Raw genomic sequence first — 14,990 nt, 5'->3', positions numbered from 1 at the left:
ACATGCTATGAAGGAAACACTAAGTGGTTGAGAAATAATACATTAATAAAGTACATTTCGAAGTAATATAGTTCTGAATGCCTATTACAACTGAGGTCTTAGTTGTGATAGGAAATAAATCAGATTCTTATGGAGTCTAAGTTGGCCTGGAGTCGCATTCATCATTCTGACATGCACTGACACCACTTCTGATGATGTAGATTGGTAATGGGTTATTCCTTCTCCTTGCATGGACCATAATAGTGTGGCTTCATTCAGCAATATATTAGATCAATACTTTACAAAATATGCAATCTCAAAAAGTGTTTTGCAAAACATTATATAAATTTTATAAAAATGGATAATGTGAGGCATTTCATCTGCACTCCATTAAATACCCGTCTATCTGTACTTTGAGCTGTTCTGTTACCAATTCAGATTTTCTGTATGGGTATTTATTGAGTTGACCTTTTGCTGCATTTTACAAGAGAACGTAATGATACAAACTTGTTCAGAGTTGAAGATGCTAGAACACAGTCATTAACCAAAAATGCTGCTAAAACTTTAGATTCCTTTTGTTTTATACCTCAGATTTTCCAAAGCTTTACTGATGAACAAAACTTTTCCTTTTTTTTACCTTTGCTCAGAAATCCTGTTGAGTGCAGCAATAGGTGCATGGTTCATGTATTAGCAGTAAATTAAGACTACTTTCTCCAGAAGACCAGTTCCAAACTAGCTGGTATTAGGAACTGCTTTTTTTGGCAGGATTACAGTGGGATGGTGGAGTTAGAACTTGGTCACCAAGGGCTGGTAGAGATGGAACCTGCCACAGGTCACATTTGCTTCCATAGGTTTGCAGTGCAGGTTAAGTTCACAAAGCAATTTTTCTGTGGTGTTCTGGTATGGAATTTATTCTTAAATTATTTTTGCCTTCCTTTTCATTGTTGTTCACCCCACACACTCTGACTGTGTATCTTCACTTGTGTCATGCTAGGTACTAGTCAGGATACATACATAAAATATTTCACATCTTTTGTTACCGGTTGAATAACCTTTTACGCTCCTCTTAATAGAATTTCCAAGGCAGTTTTGTTTTCTTAAAATTTCTGTTCCACATATGATGATGCATGAAACTCCTGTGTATATCCGTTACAGGAATACAGCAGTCACAGAAGCCATGGGGAGTAGTTAGCACTGGCAAAAGAGAATTTGTGTAGATCTAAGTGGCTTACTCTGAAGGTCATAATTAGTGAGTTTTGTGATTAAAATTTTGTCAACCTTTAAAAAAATGTCTGGAGGCAGTGACTCATTGTATACAGCATTTACCTCTTTGACATACAAACCTGTTAAGAACTGGTGCAAAAATCTATCTAAAAAGCTCCCAAGTCCTATTTTTGAGAAAAGATGAGGCAAGAGGTGACTTGGGAGGGAAATCCCCTTAGAGTATGTGTAAAGTAAGCAAATTTATTATATTAAAATATTAGAACTGTAGTACGGTATTTTGCAAGCCCTATTTCCCCATTATGCTAGCTCTGATTTGGTTTTAATAGTAGCACTTAGTTTATGTTCAGTATTATTGTGTGTGTATCAGGATATGCAGTTATCTGAAAGCAAGATGTTGCACATACTAGGATTCCCTAAAACTCCTGAAACTGCCCTTGAAGTCAGCCAGAATGCTCATAAACTTAGAGGATTGGGTCTTCGGTAAATATTATAATAATAAAGGTAAAAATAAACTAATGTGAAAAGGAAGAAATTTATTTTACTCCCCAAATATTGCTTAAAATTCTTTCTCTATTTTTTTATGTTTTCAATAACCCAGAAAATACTCAAAATATACACTGTCTTTATGAAGAGTCAGTCTCAAAGTGTAAAGTCATTTAGTAACTCTTTATGGAAGAGCTAACATTAGTGAAGTAAAACTCAGACTAAAAGTCATCTTTAGAGCAATGGAATGGTCTCTGCTCAGCATAATGGACTCAGACCTTTACACAAACCTATGGATATTAATAGAAAAAAGAAAATATTTTGTAATATCTTTTAATTTACCAGAGTACTTGATATATTTTTAGATCTAATGTGTCTATTATAGTATTATTATTTTTGTTCTTCATTATACCATTTTTATTTTTTATTTCTTTTGACTCATGTTGGTTTTCTGTCCTTTTGGGTTTAGGTTTGGGGTTTTTTTTGTAATATAGAGGCCCTTCATATCATCTTTATTTGAAAAAGGATTACATAGAAGTGGTTTTGCATGCCCTGATCACATAACTTTTTCACAAGCATGCTTTTAAGGCCAATAATTTAATCTTCTTTCTTCTGCATTGATTGCAAAATATGCATAATTATTAAATGTTAGGACTAATGCTCTAGCTGCAACTTGAGTAAACTTCCTTTTTTTTAATCCTTCATTTTAATTAGTTTATAAAAATCTTTAATGAAACATTGTCCTTCCATGCACAACTTGTTCTTGAAAATTTGAATTAGATGCACCTTTTTCTTGCCTTCTTGATTATGGTTATGTAAGTGTTTACCTATTTAAAACATTTTACAATACATCACATGTTATAGCTGAGAAAAAGTTTGCTGTTTTCTCATCTTTCATATCTTTCATCAGGAGAAGAAAAAGATATGAAGGTAAAATGGACCTTGTGTCATATATACTAGTGAGAAATACCTTGTGTAATGTAGGCAAATCACAACATTATAGCAAATGCATTTAATAAAATTAATTGTTTCTAGGTTCCATGGTTCCTTTCTCCATGCGGATTTTACATGCCGAACTTCCTCAGTACCTAGGTAATCCTCAGGAATCACTTGACAGACTGCATAGTATGAAGATAATCTGCACCAAGGTAACAGCTTCTCTATGCACTAACATTTCTTAATGTTTAAGAAATACATTTTATTGTCCTTATTGTCACAGAAACACTAGGCCAACAGCGATATGTTTTGAAAGTCAGTTTTCTTTAATGATATCAAAATGCAACAGTCAAATTGAACAGGAATGTTGCGTGGTATTGAGATGTAACAGCCAGATTGAACAGGAATATTGGGTTGTAAACACTGTGACAAACAAACTTATTTACAGGTTCAAGATGTCAGTTGGGAACTATCACTACGTGAACTGTAACCAAACTTAAGCTTACAATGATGACTCAAAATGTGCGTATCACTCACCGATAAGGCAAGGCACTCAATCCCAGGAAGTTTCCTTAGATAGCATCCTGATCTAAGGGGAGAGTCTCCGACTGCAGAATCAAGGAAGACTGGCTGAAAGGGGTCTTCTGTCAGGCTCCATTTATACCCTGAGTCGGATCGGGGCTCGTGGTCATATGTGGTTGGGGGTCTAGAAGCTTCCCTTAACTGAGATATTTTGTTGGATGAGGTGTTTCTGGTGTGCTCAGGTAGCTGGGGTACATGACTTGGGGCAGTCTGTGTACATGACTCTACTCACCACACAGCCGGGCAGCTGGACCCCCAAACCATGGCTTCTAGTTTAACTTTCTCTTCAGCGTTCCAGAATTTTCCATCTTTATCAGGGCAGGTGCACCTGCCACACTTAAAAAGAACATTAAGTTTCAATGATGACTTTTTTTACTCCATCTTGATAGAAGTAAGGAACTCACTAATAGAAGTAATTCAATGCCTCTTCCATTTTAGGATATATCCTCCTCTCCTCTGTGGTAGCTCTGACTAAAACGAGTAGAACAGTGGACAACATAGTTCACTTGCTTTCATGCCTTTGCCAGACAAGACATGGAGGACAGTAAGCAGATGTGTTTAAGGGCAAGCAGGAGAGCTTTCTTCCCTCAGTTGTGTCCAGCTAGCTCAAAACACAGTTGTTAATAATCTTGATCCTTCAAAAATAGTCTTGATCCTTCAGAAATAGTCTGAATAGCTGGTTTTAGAAACAACAGTCATTTGGGAATATAAATACAACCTGCTGAGTTTGTTTTGGGGTTTTTGGTTTTTTCTATCCAGTGCTATGATACAAAATTATGGCCGAAATTGTAACATGGGATTTGTTGGTGCTGAAACTGGAGTGATGGTGTTGTGAGCACTTGCCTTATCCACTAAACCCAACACTGTGACTGTTAAGCATTCCTCCTTAGGTGTTTTTTACAGAAATCTTTCCCAAGTAGTCTAATGCAACAGTGACTATGAATGTTACAATGTCGTAAACTCTACACTAAATGCAGCATTACTGTCTTATCTGTGACACTTGAAAGTTCAAAACTGTATATAAGACAAATACGTGTGATTAATTTGTATTTTCAGTATTTCTTGCAAGTTTCCTTTATTTACGCCTGAAAATCACTTGGATAATGGAAGTGAAGGGATTTGATAATTGCCAATTGTATAGCTATAATGGCCTTAGGAATATAAAATCAACTTGTTTGTAGCACAGTAGTGACTAGGATAACCAAATGTTTACAGTAAAAAAAAAAAAAACAAAAACAGTTCTTTGTATTATGAGGGAAAAAGATAAAGCGTTTAGGTAATAAGTGATGAATGTGGTATTTGTTATAGAGTTGGAAAGAATTGATTTGGAAACAGTTGAGAGATCTATCTAATTTGGCCAAGAAGTGCTACTTTTTAACACTTCACGAATGCTGTTACCTGTTCATGACCATCTCATCTAATAATATCACTGGCAGGCTGTTCTCTCCAGCCTCTTCCTTCATAAACAGTCCTCTTCAATTTGAAGTAATTTTTTTTCTTCTAGGAAATGCCTTACTCCTCTGTTGCAGGATTTCACAGTACTTGTACTGGCATTTGCCTACCCTGGTCTGCAGCAGATCAGCTGTTTCATATCTTGTTTTTATGCAATCTTGTATTAAGTGCTGCATTGTCTCCCCTCAGTCATGAAGGTGCCACTATGTTACAAAAACTTAACTTATTTCTAAGTTCATTTATCTTGTAACTGAGAGAGAGAAAATGGTATGAATGTGAATGAGGAAGCGACTGCTGAGCAGGGCGTTCATCAGCTATCTGGCTAACTGTTGAAATGGCCATATCTCAGTTACAGTGTGATCAGCCATGATTCTCCACAGCTTAAAGATTATCGGTCAATAGAGGAATAAAAGAAAAGGAAATTAACTCCCCCTGCTTCTTTAAAAGACCTGTAAGTCATCTACAACCTTGAGGTGGCTCTGCCTGCACTCTTTTCCTTGAAGTGCATATCCTTAGAGCATACCCAGTGTGTACCAAGGAAGCTTTTAAACTATAAAACAAGATTTTGTTTGAACATGAACTAGGCTGATTATTTGTTTAAATAAGGGAAACTGGATGTGTTGAAGAAGATGAAATAGAAATAAAGGAGATTTACAAATTAATATATACATACTTCCCTGCCCGCTAAGTTCTTGAAGAACAGGTCTTTTTACTCATCTTCTTACTCCATCAACTGCTAGTGGCCTAGGTCACTACAAATTCTGTGTGATCCCTTGTGCCCTTGAGGAAAGCTTCTTTGAGGCTGGCTGTACATCTTCCACTAGCTCTTCTGAGGAGTCCCCTGTTCTCTGCACTTGCTGTTGGTTCACAGGTTGCCATCTCTTTCTCTCTGCCTTCCTCTGTCCAAGTTTGTAAAGTTTCTCCCAGGTTAGTGTGTGTTCAGTTGTGGTCAGAAAGAGGATCTTGCTTTGCTTCTGACAGCTTCCACTAGAGGCAGGATACAGTAGCCAGGAAAAGCCATTGTCTGTGCTGATGGATGGTCCTTTTTAAAGTATAATACACAGAAAACTACAAACGAGCAAATAAAATATACCATGCTTCTCAAGGGAATATTTCTGATCAGTTATACTAGACACCTCATTGCAGATTACTTCATTTGTTTGCATTCAATTAAATACCTTGTCTTTTGGAGCAATTCAAAGACAACTGTAGAAACAAGAGTGTGAAAAAGGACAGCTTGTAAAGATAAATATGTTTTTAAAGACATAATTTAACCATTTGAAGTCAGGGTTGGCTGACAAAACACATTGTTTAGATATATATTTTGAATTTTGTATAGAATGCTATTGGTCTAATAATCTCGATCTCACCTTGAATGTTCAAAAATAAAGTTCATAATACTTATGAAAATGCATGGCATAACCAAGAAAATAACATAAAGGACGTACACTCATTAGTCTTAGTATTTGTATGTGACACTTGAGAACCATTTGGGTTATAACAGAATTAATTGGGGAGCTTTCAACCAAAAGCCTCTAGTGTTTTACTTCCCTATTTTAAAAAGTGGAAAAATAATTTTTGGTCATCCGTATTTACAGAAGGGCGTACGAATAGTCATTATGTAAATGAGATGATCTTGGAGTCATAAAAGCTAGAAAAGAGAAAAGACCTATTAGCTCACCTAGTCTGTCTCTCTGCAATGCAAGGTTGTTTTCTAGTTTTTAATGAGCCAGCCTATGGAGCTGAGGTCACATCCCCTGGGAGGCTATTCCAGGCTAATGCTAATGCATTCTTATCATAAGAAAATTTGTATTTCTATTTTGTTTCTCTTCCTTAATGTAATTGTGGGGTTTTTTCCTATCTGATCCTTCCTTTTAACCTGCTAAATTCCCGCTTGCTTTCTGTTGTACACATTCTACAGACAGTTGTCAACTTTGGATTAGCCATTTGACTTAAAGATCTAACCATATTTACTTTGTCACTATTTTGGTAACTCAGTCACTTAAGCACTCATCTTTTTACATATTTCGGGTACCTGAAGCAAGATTGGAGGTTGAGTGCTAAAACATAATTTTCATTTTCCCTGTATAGGCAATAATGTTTTTACCTTTTCCAGTATTCCTGCAAATTTGTAATCAAGACCTGGTTGGATATTTTACATCTCTGTCTATAGGTACAATGTTTGGGAAAGAAATAATCTGTAGTGCCAAATGCACATTACAGCTTGTGGGAGGAATCCAGTGAAATTGTTACGGTCTGTGTGTTATTGCTGGTCTTCCCAACATGAATTGCCTCGATGAGTTGTTGCTCTTATAAGTCTGCCTTGAAATAAATGGTCGCCGAACAGCCAAGCAGCAAGAGTAACAGTAGTAATTTAAATCACAAAAGGGTTTGTTCTTTTCAAGTATTTATTTAAAAACATAGGCGTGAGCACTGTAGTGCTAATAATGCTGAGAACATGCTAATAAATGCTTACCTGGAGACCAAAATGTGAAAAGAACAAGTCAGGCTTAATCTAAACTGCTCCCTTGTTTGTGCCTAAGCTTCCTAGCTGATAGAGGGAGAGCTCCTGGAAATGCACACATCTAATAGTTCATCATATTTTACTTTTTAACCCTAATCCTTCAAGTGGCAGAGCTGTGCTAGGCTCTTCTACCAGGTGGGTGGAGCAGTGGCAAGTGGGTTGACAGTCTTGCTTCCTAAAAAAGCCTCTGCAAGTGTTACCTCTGCAAAACTTCTCAAAAATACTTTGTGCCATTCGTCCCTCTGCCACTCCCTCTGTAGTTCCACCACTCTCCTTCACGAGTAGTTATGTTCCTCCCTGGCCCTTCCATACACACTCTTTATATCTCCTAGTCTTCTGGTTTACTTCCAAATTGATGAACTTTTCAGTCTCTTAGCTACTGATTGGTTATTAAGGTCACATAAGTATTCAGTTTCTCATATGTTACTTCAGTCTAGGGGTATTTGTCTTGATAAAGCATAGGTCGCGTGTAAAACTGATGTTTAAATTACATGGTAGTAATGTTCAATCCTATTTCTCTTTATAATAGAAACAAGGGTGTTTAGAACTATCCCATGTGATACTGCTAGAATAAACAGTTTACATCTGTAGAAAAGTGGGATGAGGGCATTTGCTAAAATTGTTTTGTGTCAACTAACCCAGATAGCTTACACTGAGGAACTACCTGAATCATTAATGTTATTATTAAACAATTCTTGAAAAACTGAGGAAATGCCCAAATACTGAAAAACTGCGGATGATGTTCCTATACTTTAAGAAGGGCAAAAGGAGATAAACCTAGGGAATAAAACAATTAGCCTCAAATCAGCACTGAGTTCTGTTTTAATTACGTTGAGCTTGAGGTGACGGCTAGATATCCCCAAGTAATGTCACAGAATGGTTAATGTAATACTCTAATTGTATGCTAATATCTAATTCTTTCTTTTTTTATGATGTTAGTGAGCACGTTTTCAGAGAAACCCATTGTCTTTTTAAACAAGACGGCATGTCTCATTGATGAAGCCACCTTGTTACATTTAGACCATTTCAAGAGTAAGAACTTTGAGCCTTATTGAAAATGAGAAGTGATCACTAGATGTTTTCCAGGGGAAGAGAAAGATCATGGTTTTTAGACTAGATAGAAAATAGACGATAAGGTGGTTTTGGGTTGTGGGAGAGAAGAATGTATGTTTTTTCTCTGACAAGGTGCCTCATTATACACTAGGCATTTAACACTGAAATGTGGTACTTTGGTTTCCAAGTGATTTCTAAGTGGCTATGCTGCTTTTGAAAGTGGGACTGAGATTCAGTCTTGCAGGCATGCCACTGTGATCTCATAAATTGCCACCAATCAACTAAGCTGCAGTATCTGCTGATGAATGCTTATAGCCTCTCAAAATCTGAGGTAAGGCAACTTAGCCTAGCTCTCTGTGAATGAGGTTTACACTAAAAGATACTGCCTTATATTTGTCATGGGCTAACAATTCTTACTGGGAAAATTACCCTGGCTCAGCTAGCATGTGGTAACTGCTGTCATTTCATTGTATGTCTCTCCTTGCTCTTAACTTCCTTGTAGCTAAATTTATGGCACCTAACTTCAAGCTTTCACTCTAGTGTGTGCAAAGAGCTTGGTATCTCATAGGGCAACTTCTTCCACCTGAAGATGTCTAAAATAGGTGGCATGAACTGACTTCTTGGAGGTACTGATTGCTCTTCATTGGCTGTAGAAGGCACCAACACACTGTCTGAGGCCAGATGAATTCTACCTGTCTTTGCTTTGGAGGATTTCCTGGGTTGTTTTTAAGTGTTTGCTTACAAAGCACTGAGCACAATTGGAATGCTTTGCTGGTGTAGGAAAAACCAATTACTTCTTATACTGACAGAAGCTGAGCGCTCTGTGTTCAGAAGTGCACTCAGTCCCCGGAAGAGGCAGTGCCTTATATTTCCCTAACCGGCTAACCACAGCGGCTGATTAAAGAGCAAGTGGCCTTAATGGTTTTTTGAAGGAAATCTCAAGCATTGTTCTACAACCACAGTTATAAATCTGTAACAGGAAAAATGGCGTGATCTGTGGGAATCAGAAAACAAATCTGGAGAAACTGTAATGGGATTAGAAAAAGGAAAGTTGACTTGCATTTCAGACGGAACCTTGCATGCATATTTTAAAAGTGCTTAAGACACAAGCTTCATTAAGTATACGTTTTCATTCTTCCAATAAAACAACAAATGTTCCATTCACTCAACAATTTAGATGATTTAAAATCTATAATAAATAAAAAGAAGCAGTAAAACCCAAACTTGGAGAAGGAAATTGCAGCAAGAACTAAGGGGAGTACTTCGTTAAGGACAAAAGGATGAAACCGGAGCCTATACTTAGGGTGGGGGAGTCAAAAGGCAGTAGCTTTCTATGAAAAAACAGTTTGACTTTCTTTGTGGTCATTAACATTCATTCTCTGGTGAAGCATATTTCATGTTTTGCTTAACAAAATGTGTATGTCCCTAGAGTGTGCTGACATTTAATGTTCTGTAAGTATCATAAACCTGAACTCTAGCATTCTTCTACCATACAATGGCTTTCTTACTTTGTGCAATTGATGTAGCTATGGTAATAATCAGTAATTTTGAACTGTACCTAGGTGAAGCATTCCTGCCTGAATTGGTTTACATATAGACTGTCAATTGTAGGTAATTTGCATTAAATATATAGTGCTGTTTAAACTCATGTTGGTTACTTTAAAAAATTTACTACAGATATTAGAAAATTTGGAACAAGGCTTAGCTGAAGATGGAAGTATGACTAGCATTACACAGGAGAACAGACAAGGTAGGTATTCTTTAAACATTTTTTTCACAGACAGTGTGTTTTTATCGCTTGCCTAAGTATGCCAGAAATTTTCACAAGACTGCCCCAGAGTTGTTAAAACAGTATTTTTGTAATCTCATAGCCTACTCAGCCTCTGAAATGATACACCTTGTACTTTTATTTGCTGGAATTAATTTCACAGTTTTGCCCTTGATCAAACTGATGCACTAAATCAATTTTTTTTCATACTTAGAAGAAACAAAGAACATGACTACTATCTTTTAGTGATGAATATTTAAGTGTATTGCTGTCGCAGGTAGATGGATGTTTCATCTTAAGCCTTGGCTGACTAGCTCCTCTCAGTCCTCATGTCTGAAATCCACTAATTTTTTTTACATCGAACTGCCATCATACTGGGGCTACGGGGCTACACTGGCCTAGGATGCTTCTACATAGATGGCTGAGTCTCACTGTAGCTACATGGTTCTTAGACTCCTGAAATACCTAATTCACTTTTTAGAATAAGATTTAGATGATATTAATCTACACTGTCATTTTTATGATTTTATATGCAATTACTTTTTTTCCTGTTACTTCTTAGTTGCTTAACTTCAGTAGTATAGGATACATTACTGCATAAAGAAGGGTCATCAGAACAAATTAGTTGTCCAAGCATTTTTTTTTAATGGAATTTATACTAATGAGGTCATTTGAGTACACTTAAGAATTGGACAAGAGGTGACATGTTGTTATGGATTGTATGGACCACTCATGGTGCCTAGCAAGTTAGAAACATCATACCAAGAAAACAAAAACCTTTCAGCTTCAGCTAACAGCTAATCTTACCAACTTCTTTCTAGGAAAACATTCACCTAGAGCTTGTGGGTAGTACAAGTCTGCCTCTGAGACAGGAAGAGGCCGAGTAGAGTTGTTAGCAGAGTTAAAAAATTATTATAAACAATTCCCTAAAACAACGTTTATAAAGGGTGCAGGCCTGTTTGAACTCTTCTACCTGGTCTTCAAATTGGCTGGATGTAAAGCAGCTTTAATGTCTTATTGTACTTAATACACCATCTAGGTATGTCCTGAAAAAGTGAATGCACATGTGAGCTGAAATGAGGACAGAGCAGCATATATCATAAAGGCATTTTCAAATACAGTCAAATGAATACATTTACTACTCTTCTCAAAAGGGTTAGGAGAAAGAGAAATAATCTGATATTGAAGATTTATCCACAGCACTCCAGGAGTTTCTGTTCATCTCTCTTTGTATCTACTATTCTTCTTGCATCTCTTCTCCTACTCACTTTTTCCCTGTTATCAGCCCCTTTCTACCATCATTTTTGTCCTTATTATCCCCACATTCTTTTCTTTTTTACCCCTTTAAAACCAAGACACTGATCCCCCTTTAAGGTATAAGGACTTAGTCCTAGCTGTGTCATAATCCTGTGTCCTGCAGTCTGCCTCACTTGTGAGTTTCTGGCTCCTTGCTTTTCCTCTCTGCTGCTGCTTTAGAGCTGAGATAAGCTCAGGAGGAGGCATAGTTAGAAAAGCAGCAGCTAGTACTTACCAAGGGACAAGGCTGCTGAAAATTTGGAGAGATCTTCATGTGTCTACTGTGCCGCTGCCTGTAGGTTTAAGACTGCCAAAAAGCCCATGGGACCTTTGCAGAGATTGTTGACTGCTATTTTCTGTGGAGGTCAGCCAGGTCTGCTCCCTGTCTGCTTCTTTGCTGCATTTGGAGCTCTAGGAGGCTGATAATGTTTTTTTTTTATGTGAGACTAGCTGAAGCAAACCTTGTTAACTTTATGTGAAGACAGCTTTAATTCATTATGGGGATTATGCTTAGCATGTAATTTCCTTATTGCTGGTGTAAGAAGGTGCCACACCGTTGGAGTTATCATGTACATCTCCTCTAGTCTGGAACAGAGCACCTCATTTGCCAGTTTTTCAACAGGCAGGGAGATAAAGCATTGCACCGCTTGCCTGGTAACACATTCTCTAAGATGCCAATTTTGCAACTTCTCAGTGCACAGAGCTGCTTTTGAAATGAATGGCAGTGTGGAGTATGGAGTCCTTGATAAGTAACAAAGAAAAACAAATGCGTAGGGTGGAAGCATGGATGCATGGACCTGCAGCGTAGGTTTCAGGCATTTCAGTAACACACAATAATCAGCTGTTGGCTTTTTGATTTTGTTTACTGCTTTGCAGGTTTTCTTTAACCCCTTTCTGCCAGTGCTAAGAAGCGTCATCGCACAGGGCTATGCAGTTTCCAGATCAGGTGCCTGTTCAGTTTATAGCACAGACTGAAGACATCTGGTCTGTCTGCTTTGCAGTCCTTTTTGAGAACTGTATCTGGTGCTATTGGATTGTTAACAGGAAACCTAGATGTCTCCACTGCAGGAATCAACATCTAATTTTTTGTCACCTAAGTCCTAAAAGGCTGAATGTGGTTACCAAACTGTGAGGACATGTGAAAAGGAGAGATTAACATAAGTGAAGTAATACAGGAGAGTTATTTAATTGTGTCCAGGTTTTACAGACACCCACAAGGAAAGAAAAATAGAAATGTATCATAAAATATTTGCTCATGGTTAACATCATCCTCTCCATTAATCGCAGTAGGGATGTGTGATCAAGGGGGAATTTCTAAAACAAAAGCTAGGAGTAATGAATGATTTTAAGGTACGGTGGATTAAATATTGGATTCAGTCTTGGGCCCCACATTATACCCCTCTTTTGAAAAAGATCATTTGGGAATATTCATGGATTGGGTTTTTTTGTTGTTTTGATGTTGGAGAGGATTGAAGGAGTTTTTTATTTTTAGGAAGGGGAGTAGACATTTCACCAAGCTCTCTTCTTATTTGTAATGGCATTTATGTGTGCTGAAAGAATTATCTATGTGACCTGCCATGCTTTCATCAGAGACTACATTATTGATACAAATGAGTGGTCCCAGTTATCACAATCTCACTGAAATAGCCTCTTTTCCCTTTCCTCCCCCCTTCTCGAATCATTATAGTGACCTTGACAGCTGATTGACAGAGATACATTCCTTTTCCAAATGTGCTAAATTAATACTCCTAATGTTTATTTTTGAGGATTAGAGGAATATTTCTAGCATTGATCTATGGTACTGTAACACAAGAGAAAATAAGGATCTATGTGAACGATTCTCTTACAACATCAGGAGTCAGTCTGCAAAGCAAGAGCGAGAAATCTGCTGCTGCAGCTTTTAATGCCTGCAAGCTCCAGGAGCATGGGGAAAGCAGACAGGCTTGGCAGATTTTTTCCAGCATATCTCTAAGCCAGAGGCAAGCACAAACAGTCCCAGACTCAGACAGTTCTCACCCTGCATGTTTTGGCTCTGAAATGACATTTTAGCTATGTTTGATTTTTGAATTTATCACATTTAATGCTGTAGATTACATGTTTTTAAACTGACGCTCATTATCATTTGAATCTTTTTATGCACCTTTTGTTCTGATATTAGAAAATGCATGGCTTCTTTTGGTGTTTAATATTTGGCCTGAACTCAAAGCTGAGCGGCTGTCTGTTGCTCTGCATTGTTGTATTGTGTATGGTCCCCAGAGCCGCTTCAGCAGTTCCCTCAGAGAGATGCAGAATTTTCTGTCTGATGGTGCAGCGTGGCTGAGAATTAAAAATTCTAGACTAAAACACAGTGGTGTTAACGAGGGAGATCTTTCAAAATAGTAATTCATAGGACCAATAATTGATGGCAAGAAAGAACCTCTAATTTATTTGTGCAAATTCACAAGCTGCTCTTATTTTGCAGCCTCTGTTCAGCTGTGGAGGTCACGTCTGGGCCGGGTGATGTACTCCATGGCAAACTGTCTGCTAATGATGAAGGTATGTGGGTGGCAGCAACTGCAGAGGTACCGTATATTCCAGAATAGAATGTCAGCGAAAGAGCAGGAGAATTACTGGTGCATAGATGAGGGAAGACTACCTGACTGTACATGGAGGTTTTGCTTAGTGAAGAATTAATTAGACTTAATAATGTCTTATTTAATAGATAACCATTTGCAGTAATGTTCTTTGGGAACATATCTATACTTATTTCTTCCCAAATCATCCTGGAGAACATGCAATAACAACAAAGAATTTGCATTTTTAAATTGAATTTTTCAAACGCTTAACTAAATGCTGTAATTAAAAGCAATTATGTGCTTTGTCTTTTTCAAACTGTGCACTAGGAATGTTGCTCTGTTTGTGAGGATTAATAATACTGTAGCCTTGGTATATGATGAAGATCCAGAATATCTAAATAGATCCTCCCTTGTCAACCTATCTCAATTGTAAGATATCTTCTTTTAAGTTTAAATCCTCACTAGTGCATAGGGGTGGAAGAGAAAGGAATAAAAGCAAAAGTAACAAGCTTTCACTGTCGGGTTTTTTTCCCCTTGATTCCTCCTTACTTTTTTAAGCAATCTTACTCCATTTGGTGCAACACTCTTAGTTTCTCCATGTATTCAGGAAGTAGAAATAAAACAACTTCTGCCTTTCACCTCATGGTCGGGGAAATAGGCATATAGCCATTCTGAGCTTGCAACAAACTGCTGTTATCCTGAGCTTAACTGTACTTCACAAATCAATGAGTGGCAACAGCCTCGGAGCAGAGCTGTCAGCAGTATAATCTTCAGAGGTGAAGATTTGCACTCCGTGCTCCCTGCTCTTTGATTGCCCAAGGTCATGACAAACCTGACCCTCTGATGTTTACTAAGCTAATTCCCAAATGGTGCTCCGTTCTTAATATTACAATACCTCAAAAAGCATGCTTTTTTTTAGATAAGATCCAGTTATCCAAATACCGCTTTATATGAAATGGAATATCCTTTTTATGAGAATTAGGGAAAACAAAAATTTGTATTCATAATGATATTGCAAGCAGAACATTTCTGTCTTGAATAGAAATAATTGTCCATTAAACCATGAGGTGTTTTTAAGAATTAGTAAGCGTTTGTGTTTTGAAGTAGATACTTGACATAGGTTCAGTTTTCAAGGAAC

General features: G+C 37.4%; 1 protein-coding gene across 3 annotated transcripts in view; it reads left to right on the top strand.

Annotated features, from left to right (window-relative positions):
* TRAPPC12 (trafficking protein particle complex subunit 12) overlaps window positions 1-14,990 on the top strand; it is a 58,033-nt gene that overhangs the window by 25,450 nt on the left and 17,593 nt on the right. For 2 of the 3 annotated variants that reach the window (XM_069805867.1, XM_069805868.1), the window contains exons 6-8: window positions 2,722-2,834; window positions 9,911-9,983; window positions 13,759-13,832. In XM_069805867.1, coding sequence (XP_069661968.1) covers window positions 2,722-2,834; window positions 9,911-9,983; window positions 13,759-13,832 — 260 coding nt within the window. The remainder of the gene's footprint in view (window positions 1-2,721; window positions 2,835-9,910; window positions 9,984-13,758; window positions 13,833-14,990) is intronic. The other variant, XM_069805869.1, reaches the window with a different exon arrangement.

The sequence above is a fragment of the Haliaeetus albicilla genome, chromosome 18 (assembly GCF_947461875.1).
Source record: "Haliaeetus albicilla chromosome 18, bHalAlb1.1, whole genome shotgun sequence".
NCBI classification, from domain to species: Eukaryota; Metazoa; Chordata; class Aves; order Accipitriformes; family Accipitridae; genus Haliaeetus; species Haliaeetus albicilla.
This window is presented reverse-complemented; position numbering and strand designations above follow the sequence as displayed.